This window comes from Rhinolophus ferrumequinum, chromosome 11 (genome assembly GCF_004115265.2).
Source record: "Rhinolophus ferrumequinum isolate MPI-CBG mRhiFer1 chromosome 11, mRhiFer1_v1.p, whole genome shotgun sequence".
NCBI classification, from domain to species: domain Eukaryota; kingdom Metazoa; phylum Chordata; class Mammalia; order Chiroptera; family Rhinolophidae; genus Rhinolophus; species Rhinolophus ferrumequinum.
The window spans coordinates 42,457,239-42,482,124 of record NC_046294.1 but is presented as its reverse complement, the minus strand read 5'-3'; the positions used below and the strand labels follow the sequence as shown (position 1 = coordinate 42,482,124).

General features: G+C 35.2%; 1 protein-coding gene across 7 annotated transcripts in view; it reads right to left on the bottom strand.

Moving 5' to 3' along the window:
• Positions 1–24,886, bottom strand: part of SBF2 (SET binding factor 2) — a 401,342-nt gene that overhangs the window by 156,172 nt on the left and 220,284 nt on the right. For all 7 annotated transcript variants that reach the window (XM_033119785.1, XM_033119784.1, XM_033119786.1 and 4 more), the window contains exons 9-14: positions 23,910–24,023; positions 19,827–19,904; positions 18,506–18,619; positions 17,906–18,034; positions 14,727–14,825; positions 3,707–3,911 (exon numbers count right to left, since the gene is read on the bottom strand). In XM_033119785.1, coding sequence (XP_032975676.1) covers positions 3,707–3,911; positions 14,727–14,825; positions 17,906–18,034; positions 18,506–18,619; positions 19,827–19,904; positions 23,910–24,023 — 739 coding nt within the window. The remainder of the gene's footprint in view (positions 1–3,706; positions 3,912–14,726; positions 14,826–17,905; positions 18,035–18,505; positions 18,620–19,826; positions 19,905–23,909; positions 24,024–24,886) is intronic.

Below are 24,886 nucleotides of genomic sequence, written 5' to 3'. Positions count from 1 at the left end.
TGCAAAATAGTGCAGAGAAGATCCATGCACTCATTACTCAGCTTTCACCAATGGTGACATCTTACGTAACTATAGTGCTATATCAAAATCAGGAAATCAATTGGTGTAATATAATTAATGAGACAACAGATCTTACTTGGAAAGCACTAGTTTTCTTCAAATCATTTTTAATCATGTAACATTAATTTTCTGCATGATCATGATGGTTAAACAGATAATTTCACATGACTTTTCTTCTGAAATGTTCATTCTTAATTGTGGGCTCTGGTGCTTTCCACACATGTAGGTTAGTGGCAAAGACTCAAACAGAAATCAATCTATATTGAGTAGAAAACTTCTTAAGAGTCTCCAAATAATACCACATAACTTTATTGAGAGAGGAACATCTTTTAAGCTATGTGTATAAACTTTTAATTCTAAAATCTCTTTAGAATCTCTTTTAATTCTAAAATCAGTATTTTAAATTTTCTTTAGGACAAGCCATTAAAACACATGCACACGAGCATGCACACGCACACACATGCACACACACGCGCATGCACACACACACACACACACATTTTCTCATAATAAATCTGTTTACCATCTGGGAATTATTATTTTCCTTTGGAGACTAAGACTTACTTCACTCCCAGAAGAAAGTTCTTCACTTGAAGTTACTGATACTTTGAGGATTGGCCAAATCCCCAGTTGTGGCATTCTAATATTAGCTTTCTAACATTTGATAACAGCTTTGGTTTATGGGTACCTAACTTCCCAGGACGTCAGGTTTGGCTAGCAAATGCTAGTGCCAGGCAATCATCATTTCTCTGGCCCCTCTGAGGAACAGGTGTAAACTAATTAACTTCTCAAAATGCAAATGTCTCTTAAGATGACAGAGCAATTCTACATTCATTAAATATCATGTAAAATGAAAATATTCATAGCTTTTAATTTTAGTACAAGGGAAATTCTGATTCTGATTGACCCAAATGAACCAGAAAGTTGGATACAGGCTCCTGCATTCATTCATTCATTCATTCATTCATTCATTCATTCATGTATTTTGGTTTACAGGAAGTGCATGCAGGGCCAAATACAGAGTCATGTGTACCTCCAAATGCATCTAAAAAGAGAATTTGATGTGAACTGAAAATGAAGTAAAGAGAGTATACAAAGATAATATTGAGACAATTGGGGCTATTATTCATGCAAATTAAATTTTAAACAAACTTCTCATCTGTTCATGTGGGTATTTAAATAAAGTATTCAATCAAATTATGGATATTAAAATTACATGACCAAAACCCTTCAAAAAAATAACTATTTAACCTAACATGTCTACCTTCTCCGTCTTCTTGTCTATGTGAAGGTACAATCGACATTTAAATAAAGGCTGTTAATTCTTAGGAAAATAATGGCAAATTAACATTACTAAATAAATAATAAGTAACATTAACATTACTACATAAACGTTAATACATAAATCATTAGCATTATTACATAAATAATATAATTATAAATTGTTATCCATTAATAATAAAATTACACTCACTTCTGGGTATGATGGAACTGTTTGTAGCAAACTAAAACTCTTACCAGGAACAATTATAAAAGTCAGATAAAATGCAAAAACTATTTTAATATATCAGAGCACTACAGAAGCACAGGATTAGAGGACCTAAAATTCCAGAGAAGGGAAAGGACTGGAGATATACAGCCATCTACTTTTTCCCTATGAGATTTGCCAATATTCGGTACAGACAAGAGGCTGAGAATCCAGGCTTGATTCTGGCATATGGCTAGGTTGACCAGCAAAGTTTCTGGTGAAAGCTGAACTGACAAAAATGGATGTGTGCTAGTTTCTAGGTAAATCTCTAAAAGAACAGTAAACAAATGTATAAATAACAACAGAGATAAATTATGGAATAAGAAAAAGTTTATTAATCTGAAAGAAGGCAAGAAATCAGGGGAAAATGTAAAACAGGGGATCAAATACAAAAAAAAAAAATAACCCAGTAAATTACATGAAAGCCACTATATTGGTAATTATATTTATATAAACGAGCTAAATACAAGTAATACACTAAGATAGTCAGACTGGCTAAAGAATCCCACCACCTGCTGCTTACAAGAGGCATATCTTAAAATATAGGGACCCAAAAAGTTTGAACATGAAAGGATAAAAAAAGATAAGCAATACAAACACTAATCAAAGGAAAGCTGGTGCAGCTTTATAAACATCAAAGTATACTTTAAGACAAAAGCATTACTAGAGACAAAGAGGGACATTTCATAATGATAAAGGGATAAATCACCAAGATGCTCTAACACTTGTTAATATAAATGCATCTAATAAATCAACTTCAAAATATAAAAAGAAAAAACAGAACTAAACTGAAAAATAGGCAATTCTACTATAATGGAAGGTTTAACATATCTCTCTCAATAGCTGAGGAAAAAGAAGAGATAAGTATCAGCAAAGGAAGACAACTTACAGAATGGGAAAATATATTTGCAAATCATGTATCTGATAAAGGACTTGTATAAAAAATATAGAGAGAACTCCTAACAACTCAATAATAAACAGAAAATAGCCCAATTTAAAAATGGGCAAAGGATCTGAATAGACATTTCTCCTACAAGATATAAAAACGGCCAATAAGCGTATGAAAAGATGCTCTGCATCATTAGTGCATGTGGTGAAATGAGGACGTCCATACATCACATGTGGGAATGTCAAATGGTGCAGCTGCTTTGGAAAATAGTCTGGCAGTTCCTCAAAACATTTAATATAGACTTATCATATGTCCCAGCAATCCCTCACCTAAGTGTATACCTGAGAGAATTGAAAATACACGTCTACACAAAAACTTACATATGAATGCTCACAGCAGCATTATTAATAGTAGCCAAAAAGTAGAAACGAACCAAATATCCAAAAACTGATGAATGAATAACAAAATGTGATATACAGATGGTCCCAACTTACGGTGTTTCGCCTTACGATTTTTGAACTTTATGATGCTGCAAAAGCAGCATGTATTCAATACAAACTGTACTTCAAATTTTGAATTTGTATTGTTTCCCGGGACAGCGATATGTGATGTGACACTCTTATGATGCTGGGCATTGGCAGTGACCTCAGCTCCCAGTCGGGCAGGCGATGGCGAGGGCGAACAGCTGGTACTCTACAGTGTACTATGTGCCAGCATTTTTGGTATTGTGTTCTGAGCACTGTTAAGGTAGGCTAGGCGGAGCTATGATGTTGGGTAGGTCTGGTGTATTAAATGCACTTTCAACTTAGGATATTTTCAATGGAGGATGGATTTATCGGGATGTAACCCTTTCATAAGTCGAGGAGCATCTGTATACCCATACAATGGAGTATTATTCAGCCACAAAAAGCAATGAAATACTGATACATGCAACATGGATGGACTCTGAAAATACGCTAAATGAAGAAGTCAGTCACAAAAGAGCACATAGTCCATTTATAAATGTCCAGAATAGGCAAATTTGTAAAAACAGAAAGTAGATTACTGCCTAAAGCTGGGGAAGGAGTGTTCGGGGGGTAAATGGGCAGGCATATTTCTATTTGGGGGTAATGAAGATGTTCTGAAATTAGATAGCGGAAATGGTTGCACAGTCCTGTAAATATACTAAAAACCACTGAATTGTACACTTTAAATGGGTGAATTTTATATATAAACAGACAAATACATACCAACAGGTGGACCTGCCGGCACAACACATTTCTTTTCCACTCGTGAAGCAGGAGGTGCATTCTGGTTCTTAGCAAAATGTTCCTCTATTAATTCCTGCACCCGGGTTTCATTAATCTTTGGGAAAGGCAGAATATGAACTCGCAAGTGGGATCCTTCTGTTGGGCGTGGAACTTTCAGAAATGCCATATGAGGATTTGGATTCTCCTGCAACATCAAACATAGGTAAAGTTAATTCAAAAGTTAAAATAACAGTGGCAGATTGCCAGGAAGGGAGTGGGAGCTCAGAGAAAGACAAACTAAAATCAGATGGATGAGTGACTGTACATACGTTCAGATATATGCCATAAAATCTAGAGTACCAGAATCTTACTTCTTACACGATCTACCAGCAGCATCTGAAACAGTTGATCACACTCTTTCCTCTTCCATGAACACTTTCTTCACTTGATTTCTATGTGTTCTTGCTACACCTTTACTTATTTTTCATCTCCCTAATCTCTTAACTATGTGAATACCCCTGGGCTCAGACTTTGGGCTTTTTTTCTATTTATGTTTACTCCCTTGGTGGTAACTTTCAGTCTCATATCTTTAAACAATAAGAACAGAATAATTCACAAAATTTTACCTCCAACTGAGCTTTCTCCTGAACCCCATATCCACTATTCAATTTAAGTATTTTCATTTGGATTTAAAATAATCTCTTAAATATATGTCCAAAATGGAGCACTTAATTTTCACCTCCTCCAAATCTGCTTCCTACAGTCTTCCCCACTTCAGCAAATGGCGTATTTATTTTTCCAGTCACTCATGTAAAAAGCTTAGAGCCATCTTTAATGCCTTTCTCTAACACCCAATTATCCATCCCTCTACAAACCTTCTGGACTTTGCCTTCAAAATATGCTTATAACCTGACCACTTTTCAACACCTTGGGTCAAGCCAACATCTCTCATTTACTATAGAACACCTGTCTCCTAACTGGTCTCCCTGATGCCACCCTTGTTCCCTCCCTCCTCTATTCATAATACTGCAGATAGAGTGAACTACTACTAGTTAAAAGTATGTTGAATCATCCCTGACTACTCTTTTCATTCAAATAGCTCTTTGTCTCACTCAGAGTGAAATCCAAAGATTTTATGTAATTGACAAGGCCCCCACAAGATCTGGCCTTTCTATATGACCGAGTCCTATTACTGTTTTCTTCATTCATCTGCTTCACACACACAGGCCTTCTTCTTCCTGACTCAGGGCCTTGCATTTACTGTTCCCTCTGCCTGGAATGCTTGTCCTCCTCCCCGCACCCTCCACCCCCCCTCTCTCCCCCGATTTACAGCATTCTCTCTCCCTTCCTGCATTTCTTTGCTCAAATGCCACCTTTCTTGGCCACCCTATCGAAAATGATACCCCCCAACACACTCCCTATCCCCTTATATTTTCCTCCTTAGCACTTACCACCTTCTTACATACTATAAAGTTTATTTAACTTGTTTATTGTCTATCCTTCTCTCAATAAAATGAAGCTCCATGAAGGCAGACATTTCAGTCAATTCAAATAATATTTTTTGATCTCTGCATCTAGAAATTGCCTGGCACATAGCAGGCACCTTAAACTACTTGCTACTATATCCTAATGAGTGGGGCACAATGTTGAACACACACTAGGATTGCAATAACTGAATTAAATGTGTCAGCTAATATTTTCATAGACCCTCTGGACTGGCATAGACTTTTTCCAGTCACCTAGTTAAGTAGGATTATATTTCAAATACTACAGGACGAATGGAATCCATCCTCTTTATAAAGTTATCTAGGGAAAGCTGCTTTACACTCATTCTTTGACCAATTCTAGCATTTATTATCCTTTGTGACCAGAAAATTCCTTTTCCCCCCTGAACCTATGTTATTCATGCTGTACATTAAGCTCTACACTACCCTATACATTCTCTGGACAGTTAAAATGGCCAAACACCATCATCTAATAGAGCTGCTCCCCACAATTCTTTTTGGTTATTTGGCCCAGACCCAGATAGAAGACAGGTTGGGCCATGGCCAATGATATACCTAGCATATCTCAGCAATATAATGGAAATAATACTCCTTTAGAGTGTCAGAAAGCCTAGGTGCTAATTTTGGCTCTACTTATGTAATTCTGGATAAATAACTTTGCTCAAGACATACACTTAATGCTTCTCTCACAAGGTTCCTGACAAGTTGAAATCAGATATAAAACTTGTTATTGCTAAAGCAGCCCTCATACACACGTTGCATTTACCCCTTACATTATTAGCAAAGGCAGGGAAGAATAAATAAGTAAATTCCTATGCCAATTCTTCATGATAACCACTTTCTAAACTCTATGTTGAAAAACCTTTTCTAAAATTATACCTGGATTAACACCAACATCACTGGTCTGTAGTTTCTGAACTTGCCCTTTTCAAAAAGTATTAGGTAGGGGCCGGCCCGGTGGCTCAGGTGGTTAGAGCTCCATGCTCATAATTCCCACATGGGCCAGTGGACTCTCAACCACAAGGCTGCCAGTTCAATTCCTCGAGTCCTGCAAGGGATGGTGGGCTCCGCCTCCTGCAACTAAGATTGAACACGGCACCTTGAGCTGAGCTGCCACTGAGCCCCTGGATGGCTCAGTTGGTTGGAGTGCGTCCTCTCAACCACAAGGTTGCCGGTTTGACTCCTGCAAGGGATGGTGGGCTGCGCCCCCTACAACCAGCAACGGCAACTGGACCTGGAGCTGAGCTGCGCCCTCCACAACTAAGACTGAAAGGACAACAACTTGAAGCTGAAGCTGAACGGCACCCTCCACAACTAAAATTGAAAGGACAATAACTTGACTTGGAAAAAAGTCCTGGAAGTACACACTGTTCCCCAATAAAGTCCTATTCCCCTTCCCCAATAAAATCTTTAAAAAAAAAATAGTATTAGGTTGGTACAAAAGTAATTGCGGTTTAACAGGTTAAAAATAATTATAAAAACCGCAATTACTTTTGCACCGACATAATAGTATGTTCTTCTCTGTTTATTACCCACAAGTCTAAGATATCTTTTCAAAAGTTGTATTAATAAATATCAATTTTCTAAAAGCCATTGGGCATATTTTTTTTTTCAGGCTGGAGATGTAATTCATATGGATTTTGAGCTCTAAATTAGAATAATGTAAAGTATATTCTTCACTATTTCTATTTATACTTATTTTCTTTATTAAAAACAAAAACTTTATATTTTCCATGATCTATTTATTTAATATTTATTATAACACATTTTTAAAACATGGAAAAGTAAAAGTAGCGATGCCAGTATCTTTCTAACTCTATTTTATCTATCTTTCTTCCTATATATTCTTCTATATTGTTCCAAAAAATGATTTAAGGTGGTTTAGAAAAATAAAGATGCATATATTGTCTCTAGTCCAAATCCTATAATGTGACAAGTTCATCCTAAACTTTGTAAGGAAGAACAAAGATCCAAAAATAGTTAAGGCTATTCTGAAGAAGAGTAAGTGGGGAAGTCAAACTTTTCAGATATCAAAACTTATATAAACCTTTAATAACCAATACAGTATGGGAATTGGTATTAGTGAAGGGTTAAAAGAGCTAATGGAATAGAGAGCCCAGAAATAGGCCTATGTGTGAAAACGTGACAGAGACAGGTGGCACTACAGGTCAGAGGTAAATAAAGGATGGACAATTCAATGAGAGAAGGAGTATTTTTAACTCATGGTCTCTGATGTCAGATCACCTGAGTCAAATCCCAGTTTAGCCACTTACTAGCAGTGTGACCTGGTGTAGTGTCCATTCACTCACCACTTGTATTTTAGTTACCTCATTTGTAATGAAGATAATAATATAGTACCTACTTCACAAGGTTCTTGTGAGGATAGAATGAGTTGTTATGGGAAAGCTTTTAGAACATACACACACACACAAACACACACACACTTCCCCAGAATAAATCTGAAAGCTGTTTTCCAAAAGTCTAGGGTACATTCATTTGAAAAATATTTATTCACTGCATATTCTATTTCATGACAGCAGGCCTCTAAAACCAAAATAATCTCTTTCTCCCAAGATTCCCATATCACCAACTACTTATATTTTAATAATAATAATAAATGGCTTAAATATAAACACTAACTGAAAAAGATATTGCTATCAGTCATTAACAGTGCTTTTCTCCTCATAAGCAGTTTGAAATATTGTAAACCAAATGCACACACAATTCAGAATAATTAGCATTTTTTAAAATCATTTTAAAGCAAAGTTCAAAGATGAAGCTATCCTATAGCTGTATAGATAGTCTACATAAAAATTCAGATTATGGGTTAAAGTTACTAAATTATAATTCAATTATGTTTAGAAGATTCAAAACAGGCTCATGCCCCCAAATCTAGTATATTTGGTTTTCTGACTGCTGTGTCTGTACACTGCTGCCCTCTAACGGGGAGTGTGGTAAATATACAAGATCATATTCACCACCTACAATACACCCAGCTTGATCACATAATGACTTTTGAGAAGACAGTAGAAATGAGAGGAAGTTTAAGGCTCACTGAACTCTACATATTTTTAGAAACATCTGCTCTTACTTGTAATTCCAAATGAATTTGGACCAGTCCCTTGAAGATTACTGAACTCATTAAAAACTGTAGCCCAATTTTGTCGTTGAATCTCCTTGTTGAAACAAGGAAATTAATTATTTTCCAGTAGAACAAAGAAGCAGCCAAATTTTCATCTTTCATTGCAGAGAAATACAAACATAAAATAATAACCAAGGAGTCACACATCTAAACACTTATGGTACTTATGGTGAACATGGTAACAATTTTGTCCAAAGCAACCAAGATGAACTACCCAAAAAGCTGGCAAAATGCACTTCTGCTCAGAGGGAATTTTGAAGCTGGAATTTTGAAGAGACCATTCAAGAAATGGTCTCTGCAGAAAAAGTTGAGAACCATATTACTTCACTCGTATGTGGGATATAAAACTGAAAGCAACAAAGGAACAAGACAAACAAACAAATAAAAACTCACAGACACAGAAAACAGTTTAGCGGTTAACCAGTGGGTTAGGGGAGATGGGGATGGTAGAAGAGGGTAAAGGGGATCAAATATCTGGTGATGAAAGGAGAACTGACTCTCGGTGGTGAGCACACAATATGATATATAGAAGATGTATTATAGAAATGTACACTTGAAACCTATGTAATTTCTCTAACCATTGTCACCCCAATAAATTTAATAAATCAATCAATCAGAAAAAAGGAAAAAAAAGGTCTCTGTAACGCTGCTATAAGGATTTATTACAGTAATGAGAGGTACAATGACTTTCTCAGACTTGAAAAAATGACACACATACCATCTGGTCTGGAAACATGGATTTTTCTCTATTCTTGGCAAGCTAAATGAGAATATGTCTTGGGCTTACTGAAAAAGAGGCTGAAAATGCACTTCAAATAAAAGCACAGCAAAGCAAAACAAAACAAAAAACCCAACCCCCTACTGGAAATTCAAAGTAGGCAACACCACATTGGGAAAAAGTTTCTTCCTACACATTGGTTTCAGTAGAGAATGACGAATCAAAGTGACCTTATTAGACGTTACCAAGTTTTCCATATTAATTTAGGTATTTAATAATTATTTAATATGCACCAATTATACTGAGAGCTGTGTGGGACAGCAAGTTATACAAATCCTTTCAAATATAGCTGAAACCAATACTATCACTGGACTAAGTTGTTAAACACTGAGAAAAACGTAACTGGATTTTTTAGATTTGCCTGGTTGTGAAGTCAATATTGATGAAATGAAACATTCTCAATTTTCCATCCTTCTGGGCCTGTCAATGACCACCCAACTGAATTAATGTCTCATCATTAATACAAGTAAATTTGGTACATGACTTTAATATTTAATGCGCTGGTTGCCCTAATCCGGGGTTTCTCGGCCTTGGCACTACTGACATTTTAGGCTAGATAATTCTTTGTTTTGGGGGTGGGAGGGTGTCCTATATTTTGTAAGATGTTTAGAAACATCCTTGACCTCTACCTACCCATCAGATGCCAGTTAGCATACCTTCTCCAGTTGTGGTAACCAAAAATGTCTCCAGATAGTGTCAAATTTCGGAGGGCGGTGGGGGAAGGGGTGGGGGAGAAGTTGCCCCTGTTAAGAACTTCTCTAATTCATGATTCTAGATGGAAGCTTCACATTCTAAGACAAGTATTATTTTTACAAGTACCAAGGAAGGATAGTGACTAGCTAAGAGACCTACAAGCATATTCTCACTCACCTACTGACATGCAAATTGAAACCATAATAAGATACCACCACATACCTATTAGAATGGCTAAAAACAAAACCAACCAACCAAACAAAAAAACAACCGAGGGGGGGCCGGCCCAGTGGCTCAGGCAGTTGGAGCTCCGTGTTCCTAATGCCTGAGGCTGCCGGTTCGATTCCCACATGGGCTAGTGGGCTCTCAACCACAAGGTTGCTGGTTTGATTCCTTGACTCCCACTAAGATTGAACACGGCACCTTGAGCTGAACTGCCGCTGAGCTCCCGGATGGCTCTGTCGGTTGGAGTGTGTCCTCTCAACCACAAAGGTTGCAGGTTCGACTCCCACAAGGGCTGGTGGGCTGTGCCCCCTGCAACTAACAATGGCGACTGGACCTGGAGCTGAGCTGCGCCCTCCACAACTAAGATTGAAAGAACAACAACTTGACTTGGAAAAAGTCCTGGAAGTATACACTGTTCCCAAATAAAGTCCTGTTCCCCTTCCCCAGTAAAATCTTTTAAAAAACAACAACAAACAAACAATGGAGGATACCAAGTGTTGGTGAAGATATGGAGCAAATGAAACTCATATATTGCTGGTGGGAATGTAAAATGGTATAGATACCTGGGAAGACATTCTGGCAGTGTTTTAACATTTTGTTATCATATATCCCAGCATCCTATTCCTAAAAATTTACCCAAGAGAAATGAAAATTTATGTTCACACAAAAATCTATGCCAATTCAGGGTAGTTTTATTCATAATTGCCAAAATTGTCCTTCAGTTGGTCAACAGATAAATAAAACTTTGGTATATCCATACAATGGAATATTACTCAACAGTGACATGGGTGAATCTGAAATGCATTATGCTAAGTGTAAGAAACCTAACTCAAAAAACCATGGAAGAGGCAAAAACTACCGAGACAGAAAACAGATCACTTGCTAAGAGTCTGAGGTGGTGGGAAGATACGACTATAAGGGAGCATTAAGGAAATCTGAGGGGTAATAGAAATGTTCTATGTCCTTATTGTGGTGGTGGCTGTGTAGCTTCATTTATTTGTCAAAACCCATAGAACTATACACCAAAAACGGCAATTTTTACTATATATAAATTACATCACAGTAAACCTCACTTAAAAATGAAGAAACAAATCAGGTAAGATAGGGGAAGGAGTTTCATTTTTACGCTTTGGGATTTTTATGCTCATTTCCTCATAATAATCTAAAGAAGCTGTTTATGTTTTGACTTTTTAAGACTAAAGATGATTACAGTATTTTCATTCCTTCCTATGACAATAACAACACAAAATCCCTTTACTCACAGTTACCAAAGAGTAGAAATATCATCAGTGTAGACTAAATTTGCCTGGTAGTGAAATTAACTTTCCGTAGAAATGTAAAAGGTATAGATCTTACGTGATTTAGAATGGCTATTCCTTTATTTGGGTTTTGTTCTCCTGTTAAGATTTTTAAAACTGTTTTAATACCATAAGGCACAACTAAAAATCTCATATGATTTTATAAGAAAGTCCAAGTGCTCTCATTTTTCCTTTAACTTTTAGGAAAAGTGTCAGACAAATCACACCGGCCAGCGAATATTTATGTAGTACTGCAGATGCAAAATTAGAAACGCTGCACTATGAAAAACAGTAAAACGTGTCCAATTAATTTCTTGATGTCTTGAAATGGAGGTTTTATAAAGTCCTTGTCCTGGCCTATCTTAATATTCTCATTTTGTGTGCAGTTAGTGCTCCTTTACAAATGTTTATCAAGAATCACAGGGATAGAGCAGGTAAGTAGCTAAATGTGCTGTTAGGCAGATTGAAGATTCTGAAAGCCAAAGTAGGCAGACCCAGGATTATCAATTGGACCTGGAAAAAAAAGCTGCATAAATGTATGGCCAATCATCTGCATGATATAAAGCTTACCAATGCTTACACAATTTGTCTCTAATGGATTTATTCCGTTCCCTCCTCATTCCACTTTCCCATTGCCCTCCTTCACCAAAGTCACCAAATACCCTTCTCAATTATTTAGTAAGCTTCAGAAAGACAGAAGAGCAGCTAAACCCAGTTACAATTCACCCTATTCATATCTACTCACATTCCTACAATTCATTCCTGCTCACTAAAAAGCAATATAAAGGAGTGCTGATAAGAAATTGGAAAATTGAGGTTCGTTTCTGAGGTATTTCAAAGGGAAATGACGGAGAGAGGCTAGATACACATACCAGAGTTAGAGCAATAAAATATTTACAAACCTCTGAATGGAATAACCAGGTCTCAATTATAGCTCAATAATAAGGAAACAGTCAAATTATACGGTTGGTTCTTGCTTACCAAAAGAGAATTTAAGAAATGTGATTAAAAAAAAAATTGACTTGTTAAAAATGGAATCATCTGGATTATTTTCCTTGCACTGAGACCATTGAGACCATCCTTCTCTCCCCTCAACTTCCTGCATGACCCAAGAACTTAACTTTACCATCATACTCTGCTTTCTAACTTTGTAAAATATTTACTTCAAGAATGTTGGGAGCACGAAAGACTTTAGAATCTTAAAACTAGAAGGATTCCCAGAAAGTCTGGGACAATGCATTGGGATATTCTCAAATTCTCACTCATCATGTACGTGTATCCTCTTCTCAAGGATATTAGGAGAATCATGTACCTAGAAAATGGCTGGCAATAGTAGGTGCCTAATAAATGCATACTGAATGAATGGAGTTGATTATATTAAATGGAGTAGAATTAGATGGTGGTGGGGGAAAAAGTCCAATGATGGCTCAAGAAACGTAGAGTTCATTTGAAGGGCAATTTCCAACTCTTACCTAGTAATGAAATCCCTTATGATGACCACTTAAAAAGTGTTAGAGGCAGAGGTTGTTTGTGTTTTACATTCACCTTTAAGAATATATAATTATTAGATATTTGTTTTACTAGTTTTCAGTTTTGTGTTGGCTTAGTGTTAGCTATGTATCATAAAATTTAAGTTCCAGGATGACAAAAAAAGGATTTACTTCATTTTTGCATCAAAGTGGCTTGACACACCCCCTTACATACATTGTATACTTAGTCATGTAACAGAACCCCAGCTCCGGTCACTTACTGGTTATAAAATTTTGAAGTTCTGGAATAGGCTTATAAAGATCTAAGAAATAAACATTCAATATTAAAGGAATCAGTCCCAGAGTATCAAACACTGATGTTTTGCTATTCCATTTGATGTTTTGCTATTCTTCAAAAGCTGACTCTTAAATGGGCAAGGGAAAAAAACGTTCTAATCTTCAGTTTCCTCACATATCAACACCTGCCCTATCTATTTCACAGAGTAATTTTCAAGATCATATGAGAAAGCATGTTAAAGTGCTTTATAAAGAACTAAGTATAAAGTCAGTCATTGGAAATATCACTATTTTTCCAATTGGAGATGAGCCAGCCTAATGGAGTGAAAGAACACAGGCCTAGTAACTGGACAGATGACAATTCCTGAATCTAAAATCTGAATTCAATTATTTATAGCCATATGATCCTGAGCCAATTATCCCCAGTAAAATGGGGATAATGAAACCTATCGTACATTATTATTATGAGGATTAGGGATGATGTATGTATAGTATTGATACGTCACAAGTTTTCCTTCTGATAAAACTTTTCTTAAATTCACTGCATACTAAGTAAGAAATAGACTTAGTATAATATTGAACAGTTATATATGGAGTTTAGGGTATCAATCCAAGGGATAAATTTTAAAATAGCTTCAGAAATAAAATTCATAAGTAATTGAATAAAGAAACACAATTTAGTATTCTTGCTTTTATCCAATTGGTTCTCAGATTTGGAATGGATGTGACTGATGACCCAACATCCAAAACGGTGCATCTACGCAAGTAATTAAGTTAAACAATACCAGGATACCGATCCCAAACCCTTCTTAACTATATCTCCTGAAAAATACATCTTCCCTCAACTTTACCTTGGAAGACCATATTTTCCACTTACTTTCCTTTTCTTAGTAAAATGATTCAACTCTGAAAAGCTTTACAAGCAGGAGGAATGACTAGTAATCATTAGCCCAAATGCATTTTTCTGCATGCACACAGTCTCCCTGTCATCTTAGGTTCTCTATCTTCCTGGTATCCAAATTATTATTTCACACCTTACCAGTGTGAAATATCAATCTTTTTAACTTACTGCATTTCTTTTATATGGGGAATATTTTCACCCTTGAGTTTCTGTGGCTGGTCACTTGACACCTTGCTGTCTTTCCTTCAGCTTTTCACTCCCTGTCTATTCAAAACAAGTCAACTCAAATGATTTTCCTGATCCAGTGGACAATCACTATACCAAGCTAAAGCAGAATGCATTGGTCAGTTCTGAGATAGTTCTGGTCCCCAATAAGTATAATCTTTATGTCTTAAAATCTTATAATCTTAAAATGACATTATCTTTATGTCTTAAAATGTCTCCTAAGAAGACAGAGACCTAAATGAAAATCACAATGAGGGCAAATGACAAACTGGAAAATTGCGTGAATGACAGGAAAAGCACTTTACAAAATAAGGTCTATTTTGATGTACAGCACCAATTGTAATATTTTATAACGTATAGTCCCAAACGTCTGAACTCATAGTAAAAAGATTATCACTAGAGAGATGAAACTTGCTAGTTTTTCAAACAAAATACTTTATTAGTACTTTTAAAATTAATGACTGTCTAAATAAATATACTTACTTACATTTTTGAATAGTTGCTCAGCAAGTTCTCTGACATGCTTTATCACCTTCAATGGGTTATTTTCTTCAACTTTAATTCGCTCTACTTCAAAAGCTACCAACTGGAAGAAAGAATCAAATAGCAAAACATCAACTTCAAATTTTGCTAGAAAACTGTGTGTTTATTTCATACATTTGCAAACCAATAAGGATCCAAAATATATACTATTATTAAAACAAAATATTTTAGGTTTTCACTGAGCTTCACCTCTATTCTAGAGTTACAGAGTCAATTGAGTCCTTAGATAGTCTGCTGGTCTCTCTCTAATGACTTAGGGCCCTATTTTTTCTTGGAAATACCGTGTTTCCCCGAAAATAAGACCTAGCCCGACAATCAGCTCTAATGTGTCTTTTGGAGCAAAAATTAATATAAGACCCAGTCTTATATATTATATATTAAATTATACATTATATATTATAATTAATATTATATATTAAAATATAGTAAAATAAGACTGGGTCTTATAATATAGTATAGTATAATATGATATAATGTAATATAATATAATATAATATAACATAACATAATATAATAATATAATACTGGATCTTATATTAATTTTTGCTCCAAAAGACACATTAGAGCTGATTGTCTGGCTAGGTCTTATTTTTGGGGAAACACGGTAGTCATTTCTGGAACTCAGAGAGAACCTCTCATTTTCTAGGCCTCACTGAGAGAACTCTCTCACTCAGAGAATTTCAGATGGTCAGAAAGTCTTCAAACATTTCCCTCACTCACAAAACATGAATCAAATGTTCAAGTCAGGTCGCCCAGATGCTAGCCCTAGCTCTGCAAGTCACTAAATTCCTGAGCTTTCTTCATCTCTAAAATAAGATGGTAATCTTATTTTAATAAGAAAAAGATGACTTTTAGGCTCCTTCTAGTCTCAAATTGTATAAACTCTAATCCATTTCCCTACTAACTAATTTGAAGGGAGAACTGTGTGAGTGTGTATACTTGGAGTGGAGAAAAAAGTACTGACAGGAAAAAAGCTGTGTGTGAGGAGGATGGCTGATTTTTTTTTTAAGGGTATAAGATTTTTTTCTTTTAGGAACTAATATATTCACTGAAGCAGACAGACATACATACTACGGCTTCAGCTACTCTAGGCCAGGATTCAGAAAGATTGTCAAACAAAGGCAAACGTCTCTTTAATTCTAACAAGCCTATTTGATGGGTGTATGGGGATAAGACAACACATAATACAAGTTGCTTCTCAAAGCTCCATAAACCTGTCATGTGGTAGGCTGCCCTAGGCTAAATGAAAACAAGGATCCCTTTCCCAATGGCAAACACTACTTTCCTACAAAAATACATTCACATGCAAACCAATTAAATGGCGAAAGAGGGTAGAAGAAGAAATTACTTAGGTCTAATGTCTCATTCCTTTTAGGTCCTTGACTAAGGTATACATATGAACAACTCGCTTTCAAGTAACAACATCAACAAGACACCAAAAATCATCACTATAAGCAGAACACAGAACTGGATGAACACTAATGTGAGACCCAAATAGGAATCCTGGACAGAATCCTTGCCTTATCATGGTTTCTATCTAGAGGAAATATATATCTTATGTATATAAATGTACATAATAAAAGATAGGTTGCCATATAAAGTTAGAGACACAAAATAAAGCTTAATGCAGACTAGTGGCTCTCAGAGTCATCTACTCTAGGAAAGACTGGAGGAGGTGGTGAGATAAGAGCAGAGTATGAAGAATGGAAAGTCATGGTTAGACTGATAGAAGAGGGCACACTCCAGGCAAGGGAAGGACTTACAAAAATAGTCAGAGGCTGCAGCAAGCAAGTTTTCTGCAATTAAATCTGATTTATTAGTTGAGATGATATTGCCAGAGGGAGCTATGAAGGGAATTTGGATGGAAAAAAAAGGGGATACATAAACCAATATTACGATTAAGAATGCTTCAGACACTAATAAAATATAGGAGCTAAAAGACTCTGAAGAGCATATAATTTAAGCCCATAAAACATTATGTATCAATTACTCAGTTCAGGATCTAAAGGCTGATATATGTTAGTGTTAGATAATCAATGACTACGTCATATTTACTTAATAGTGGTATTAGGGAATCAGTGATTAATAATTGATCAGAAAGAATTGTCTACCTCAGGCCAATCGCTCCTAAATATTCATATGCTTTGTGTTAATTATAAACAAAAGCATCTGGTGTAGGTCTCCATACTCAGAACTAAAACACGTGTCTCTTCTTTCATTCTTACCTGTGAATACTTAACTATCTTTACAAAGACTAAAAGATCCTTCTCTGAATCAAGGATCTTTAAAACTTTAATTCCTATCTTCTCTATATAAAATGAAACCACCAGCAGCAAAATAAGATCACTATTACTATTCTCCACTTTCTTGGGTGCTAAGAGTGTTTTTCTTTTATAGAGTTCAAGGAACTTTTAGATTTATTGGTTCCAATACAGTGCTCTTTTGGAAACTGAAATGGGAGTAATATTCGTTGTTCTATCCACCTGAATGGGTTGCTGTGAAAAGCAGCTCAATGATAAATGGAAAAATGAATTAAAATAAGAGAAATATCAACTAACACAAAATAGCATCCTTATTATGAGTCACATTTGTCCTAATTTTCTCTTTATATAGCCAATTCCTTGAAGATAAAGACTTACATCTGCCTTCCATATATTTAGTATCTCTCAAGGGAGCTAGACAAATGTTGATTATTGATTAGTAAGAATGCTAAGCTAAACTATGGCTCTAGGACACTGAGAGACTACATGTAACTGTTTGAAACCACATATCTATACATTAAACTTAGACCTTTCTCTCTATGAAACTGATAAAGAAATAGTGTTATTGTCTTCAAAAATAAGAGCTCCATTTATACAATTACTGTCAATTTTTCAAAAAAATTTTAATCAACTATTTAAAATTCAGTTGTTCAAGTTTTTTATATACTTCTAAAACATCCTATAATTATGTTTTTTCTAATTTTTCTAATCCACATTATAAATATCAAGATCCAAATAATATTTGGATTATTTGATATTTAATTTATATTTATGATTTCAATTAAAAGTTTAAAATACTACTTCTCTACTTTTAACCACTAATTTTGTCTGTCAATAATGTATTATTTGATAAGAACTATACCTCATCAAAGAGATCACAGGATCTATAGGGAGGGCCTCTTTCTGAAACAAAACCTGCAAATGCCATTCCATTGAGAACTTTAGTAAGGAAATCATTCTCAACCAAACCACGCTGCCCCAAGAAAGCTGTCTGTAAAAAAAGAAAATGTGAAATTAATAATTTATCACTCAGTAATGAATGCATAGGCAAAACAAAATATAATAGAAAGATAAAAACCTGAATATATAAATGTCTTTATGCATAGATGTGTTATTATGAAATACATTTCTCTCAAAAAGAGTTTTTGATACCTGAAATACTACATATACTAGAAAGAATAAAAATGAATCTGTCTATAAAGCAGGAGGGGAGAAATCAGAAATTAACACTCAATTTTAAAAGAAAAACCATTTAAAGAATAACATACTTAGAAGGTAAACATGCCAGTTCCGTAGTATAATATTATTAAATATTATCATCTAACCACACAAAGCAGTTATTTTAAAATAACCTCATTCGATAAATTAAGGTCAAAATACATGGCTAGAAAAAGACAACCAAGTTGTTTTATTCAATTAGAGTATACATTTTGGATAGATACAACACAGTATTGTATCTTACCTTGTGAAAATGTATTACTGGTTCTGCATGAATTCTTATAAGTTGTAGGCACGATCTATATCCTTGGAAAAGTTGTGCAAATAATCTAAGAAAAACTGCACGTACTTCTTTATCCTGAAAATATAAGAAGAAGCATGTTAGGTAATGGAATTTCTTAAAAAACAAATGAAATATCACAAAATCAAAAAACTGTAAAGAACCTGAGGGATTATTTAGTAAGTCTGCCTGTCTGTACTTCCTACACATACGTCTCATTTGTGGCAGCCTTGAATGGTGGGCATCCAGTCTGTCCCACTGTTGGACAGTGTAGGCTATTAAATAATTCTCTTTAAAATTGAACCAAACAAAACTAGATCCAAGGTTCGTATCAGAAAAAAACATAAGTCACAGAGTCTCCCCTTTTACCATGCTAAAGAAGGGTATATTTCCCAAGTCAATTGATTTTGAGAGCCATCAAAAGAATTCGTCACAAATATAAAAGGAAAAAACAACCCTTTGTACTTTAAAAGCTTATAAAATTTTTCCAAAGTTCATTCAAATTATAAAAATCTATTCTTATGTTAATAAGGCATGACTTAAAAATCTATTTTGATAATTCAGGTTTTAATAAAATCATAGTTTTAGAACTGTAAGGAAACTTACAGACTTATTTAGTCAACCCTTTATTTAATTGGTGAGGAAATAGTCAAGAATGCTTAAGGAACTTGTCAAAGGTGTCCATCTATGAGTCTCCTTACTGGCCACAAAGCTCATCTCTTAAGAAACGCGCGCAGCAAAATAAAAAAGGGACCTTTCTTATATACTCACCCTTTTATGGCTTCTAATTAGGACTATTTTCATCTACTCCTTCCTCAAACTTAATTGTCTCTGGTTGTCAACAATCTTTGCTTCCATTTTTTGTAAGCGTCCCTTTTTTATCCTTGGTCGACCCTTCTGATGTGCTGCTTGGCATGGTTTTCCAGGCTATAACCCAGGTTCTGATTTTTTTGGTCCCATACTTACTCTTGCCTCCTCACCGCAATAGCTGTAGCCCTCCCTTCTCCCTACCCGGTTAATGAGCTGCCCTGTGGCTCTTCCTTGAGCAGGTCACAAGGTCAGTCAATGGCAATTCTCTTAATTTCTAATTTGGTGCACTTTTTACTAGGCTGTTCATCTAATCCCCACCTTTTTTGTTTGTTTGTTTTTATTTTAAACTATGCTGTCCATCTCACTCTCATTATTTTTACAAGTCTATCCCATCTAATTCAGCTTCTTTAACAACCATACAAATAAAAGGACAGCTCTCTTTAAAAGCATCAAATTTAACTCTTAAACTTCTTACCAGCATTTTTGAGTGGGATAAAGCTGTTCGTGGAGGGGGAAAAGCATGATCTGCCACTTCCAAATCTGGGTGCAGAACCTTTATAAAGCAAGGAAGTGTTGTTATGAAGAAGACCTTAATATCAATAAAACCTATTATTTAATCTACTTGGAACATTATGATGAAAAAGTGCCAGCACATGAATCATAGTATTGTTTCCTAGGAAATACAATGCAATTAGCTGAGGCAACCTACGTATGTACTATCGTGGAAAGATCTCAAAGACAAAATGATGAGACAAGTAAAGAGTTAACAGAAGGAGCGAGCTTTTGGGCTAACAGGGGTGAGCTTAAATATTAACTGTTTGGCTCCAACTCCCCTGGTTTAGCACTGCACCTGCAAGCTGACAAGCACCTTACATCCATCATAGGTAGGAACAGAACAGTTCCGAATTGCAACAGCAAACCCCTGCACACTTACAAACACCCATCATAGATGGGAACAGGACAGTTCTCAGGAGTAGACAATTGCAACGGCAACTCCTCTGCAAACTGACAAGCACCCTACATCCTGCATGGAAAATATAAAACACTAGCACGCCTTCTTATCGACACAGCTGTCTCCATCAGACTCTGTCCTGGTAAGCTTCTTCTGCCAGTATTTCTCTTACCCCTCTCTCTTGGCAGCTCTCTCTATCAGACTGCCTTGGCAAAATTCCTTTTGCCAGTTCCAAACAGAACTCTCTCTCTCTGCCTGACTTTCAATAAATCTTTCTGCTCTCCAACTTTGTAGAGTCTCGTGAATGCTTTCACGTTCTGCAAACAACCAGAGGTTAATTGTATGGTAATACATAAAATACTTAATGAAAAAAAGTTCTAGAAAAACACACATAATATAGTCTCATTTATTTGAGAATAAAACAAAATAAACCTTAAATTTATATATGTACATGTACTGAGAAGGGAATGGCCTAGGGCAGAGCTATTTGTCTACACAGTTGAAAATTTTAAACAAGCATTTGTTTTTATGTTTCTTAATATAACTAAAAATTAATTAGTTAATTAATTAATTGAAATGTGAGGAGAAAGAAAATAAGCTTATGATCCTTACAGTCCAGACAGGTAAAAGTACAATACAATGAGGCAAATACTATAAATATATAAAGAATAACATGAAATATCAAGTATAATTAATTCAACCTATGCAAAGCTAATAAACAAAGATAACATTTGAGCTACGCTTTGAAGGAAAGCAGGTTGGGGAACAGGTGAGAAAAAAAGATCCGTGCAGAACTTCTGCAGAGAAAAAGATAAAACTGCATCAGTATATAGCAAATTTTTGTGTTTCTATTTGCAAAATCATTTTCAAATACTCAGGTTTTGGTAGTATACTTAAAATAGACTGAAGGATTCAAAACAATACTTTAAAATGACACTAAAATATTGGAAATATTTATAGCCTAATCACCCAAACATTACTACAGTATAATATCTTCATGTTTATAAAATCATCCAATGGTTATTACACAGTTTAAGTACTGTGTTGCCATTTGATTACAATTATTTACTAACCAAATGAAGCTCATATATTTGTGTATCAAAGCTCCGACACGGTCCAAACATGATTTCATTTTGGTCCTAGTCTGACAATATACTATACTCTTATGTCTTATTTATTGTACCACACTGTAGCACATAATCCACCATTGTGCTTGATAACTACAAAAATAGGCATGCTCAGTTTTGCCAAAAATGTATTTTACTCATTGATTAAATTTGGTGGTACAGGTATTACAGGTCAAGGTATACATACCATTATGCAGCAAAACCTCTACCAAAAGCCAGTGACTTAAGAACTAAAATCTTAATCTGTGTTAATTTTAGTACTTAATCCCTGAATAATTACAAATTAAGTAATCACACATAAGATTTAAAAACTTAAAGACTTCTAGAAACATTAAACTTTTAAAATCACTCAAATACTACCTTCTCAGCTTTTAATATATCCACATACCACCAATGTAATTATTTAGTTAATATTTTTCTTTAAATTGTCTTTAAATCAATTTACCTCTTTGAATCTAGTGTTTTCTTAGATGTTATCATCTGCAAAATTACAGGTTTTATATGCAATTTTTAATAAACACTATAATACATATTAAAATAAAAATGGTTGCCATATATAACCCAATCATCTCCATACTTCACTTTGAGAAACAGTCATTTTGTCATCCTATGTATGAAACAGTCATCCTACAGATAAAGACCAGGAAACAGAGATCTAGAGATGGAATGTGATTTTCTCAGTAATATTCAGTGGCAGGATACAGACTGAATTTAGGTCTTCTGAGTCCTACACTCATATTTTTTCCACTCTATCACACCTTGTATTCCAGATTACAAATTACATTAGGAAAAAAAAAAAATCAATCTTCTCTAAATGTTCCTATCCTATAGCTACCTCTACAACAATAGAGACTAACATAAATTTGAAATTTTCTGAGAATAAAATCCCTCCTGGTAATTCTAGACTTCTGAGTTCCTACTTAAGTTCCTATTTAAGAGAGAAAAAGAAGATTTTAAGCAGTTCAGCCTGGAATATTATTCAAGAAGAATATGAAGGCCTTGCCAAGACACGGAAACAACCAAAATGTCCATCGGTAGACGACAGGATTAAGAAACTGTGGTACATTTATACAATGGAGTATTACGCAGCCATAAAGAAGAAATAAATCTTACCATTTACAACAACATGGATAGACCTAGAGAATATTATGTTAAGTGAAATAAGTCAGACAGAAAAAGACAAATACCATATGATCTCACTTATATGTGGAATCTAAAGAAAAGTATAAATGAATGAACTAATCAGAAACAGTTTCAGAGACATAGAAGAAAAACTGAGGGTTGCTAGATGTGGGATGGGGAGGGGGATAAAGTGGAAGATAAGGGGATTAGAAAGCACAGTCTGTAACCACAAGATTGTCACGGGGTTATATAACTCAATTTGGGGAATGTAATCAATAATGTTGTAAAGATTCTGTAGGGTATCTGATGGACATTTGGCTCATTAGGGAGATCACCTCAGGGAAGATGTAGATGCCTGATCACTGCACTGTACACCTGAAGCTGAAGCTGAACAATAATGAATGTCAACTACAATTTTATACATATATATATATATATATATATATATATATATATAGTTACAAGAGGCAGAGTACAGCATTAGGAAGAGAGACAGTGGAAATGTAATGGCTGATGTCAGAGGGATAGTGGATGGAGGGAGGAGGGTTGACACTGTGTGAGGGACATAAATGCTAAATGTCTAACTATTACATTGTTTTGTGCACCTAAAACTACAAAAAAAAAAAAAAAAGAATATGAAGGCCTTGAAAAGGAATATAATGGCTTGAAAAGGAATGCAGAATTTCTAACTTTCAATTTTTTGATGATGGTTAACTGGACACCTAAAATGTTGTCAGTAAAATAAAATACTGTGCTTTTAAAAATCAACTAAGATAAAATAGCTACCAAAAAAATTAAATTTGTTTCAATGGGAAACACCCAGAATGTTGGACATTTAATCTATCTACAATAGAATGTTGGACTACATAGAATGTTGGACATTTAATTTATCTATAAGTTACATCTTCCCGTAGTAAACTGAAAACGTTGGCAAAACAGTATCACACTATTTTGCAAGTAGCACATCTACCAAAGAGGAATGAGATGTCAATAAGGAGGTTGAAGGAACAGGAACAAGTGCTGGCTTTTAATGGTGGATTTTAGAGCGAGCAGTGAATTTGGGGCAGAGTCTAGTCTTGTTTTCACAGGTGTGCTTCCAATACCTAGGAGAGTATTGAGTATATATACTAAATAAATAGGCTGAGTGAAAGAATGAAAGTAGAACAAATACTTAGTTAAGATTCAAAGAATATTCTTTAAATAATATCTGATACAGACTCCTAAATATTACATGAGACTATATTCATGTTTTAAGAACTTTCTTTTTTAAGTAATTATATTGCCAATGATATTTAATTCTAATTATCTTATTTTAGATTTAAATTAAAGAAAATTACTATTTAAAAAAATGCCATACCAAAGAAAGAGCTGCTTGAGTCTGATGCAGAAGTGGTTCCGGGAGGGAAGAGAGGTGAATACATTCAGGAATTTTAATAGTGCCTCCATCCAAATCTGCTATGATTACATCTAACTAAAGGAGATAAAAAAAAAATTAATATAATTACTGAAATGTATTTGTTGTTAAACTAATTTGGCCTTCACTAATTGAAAATGAGAAGCACTGGTGTGGAAGAACCTCTTGGCTGTCCACAGCAATAGAATGCTGGGTTGATGGCTTCCCAGCTACTGTATACAGTAGTCCCCCCTTGTCTGCTGTTTTGCTTTCTGAGGTTTTAGTTACCCTCAGTCAACTAGTCCAAAACTATTAAATGGAAAATTCCAGAAATAAACAATTCATAAGTTTTAAATTGCACGCCATTCTGAGTTGTGTGATGAAATCTTGCGCTGCCCCACTCCTTCCTGGCCGGAATGTGAATCATCCCTTTGTGTAGCGTATCCATGCTTTATATGATACCTACACATTAGTCACTTAGTAGTCATCTTGACTGTTGCATTATTGCAATGCTTGTTTTCACATAACCTTTGTTTTACTTAATCATGGTCCCAAAGTGCAAGAGTAGTGATACTGGCAATTCGGATATGCCAAAGAGAAGCTGTAAGGTGCTTTCTTAAGTGAAGAGGTATATGTGTATAGGAAAAAACATAATATATATAGAGTTCAGTACCATCTGTGGTTTCAGGCATCCACTGTGGGCCTTTAAATGTATCACCTGTGGATAAGGGGAAATTACCACATTTCCCAGCTTCCTTTGAAATTAGGTGTGACATGTGATTATGTTTCTGCCAATGGAACATGAAAAGTGATGTGTACACCTCTGAGCACTCAAAATAGAGGGGATGTAAGATACTACCCTTTTCGTGGCTGAAACTATGGACTGGCAGCAACCCAACCTTGAACCCTCAGATGATGACAACGCCTGAGGGGATTCCGGT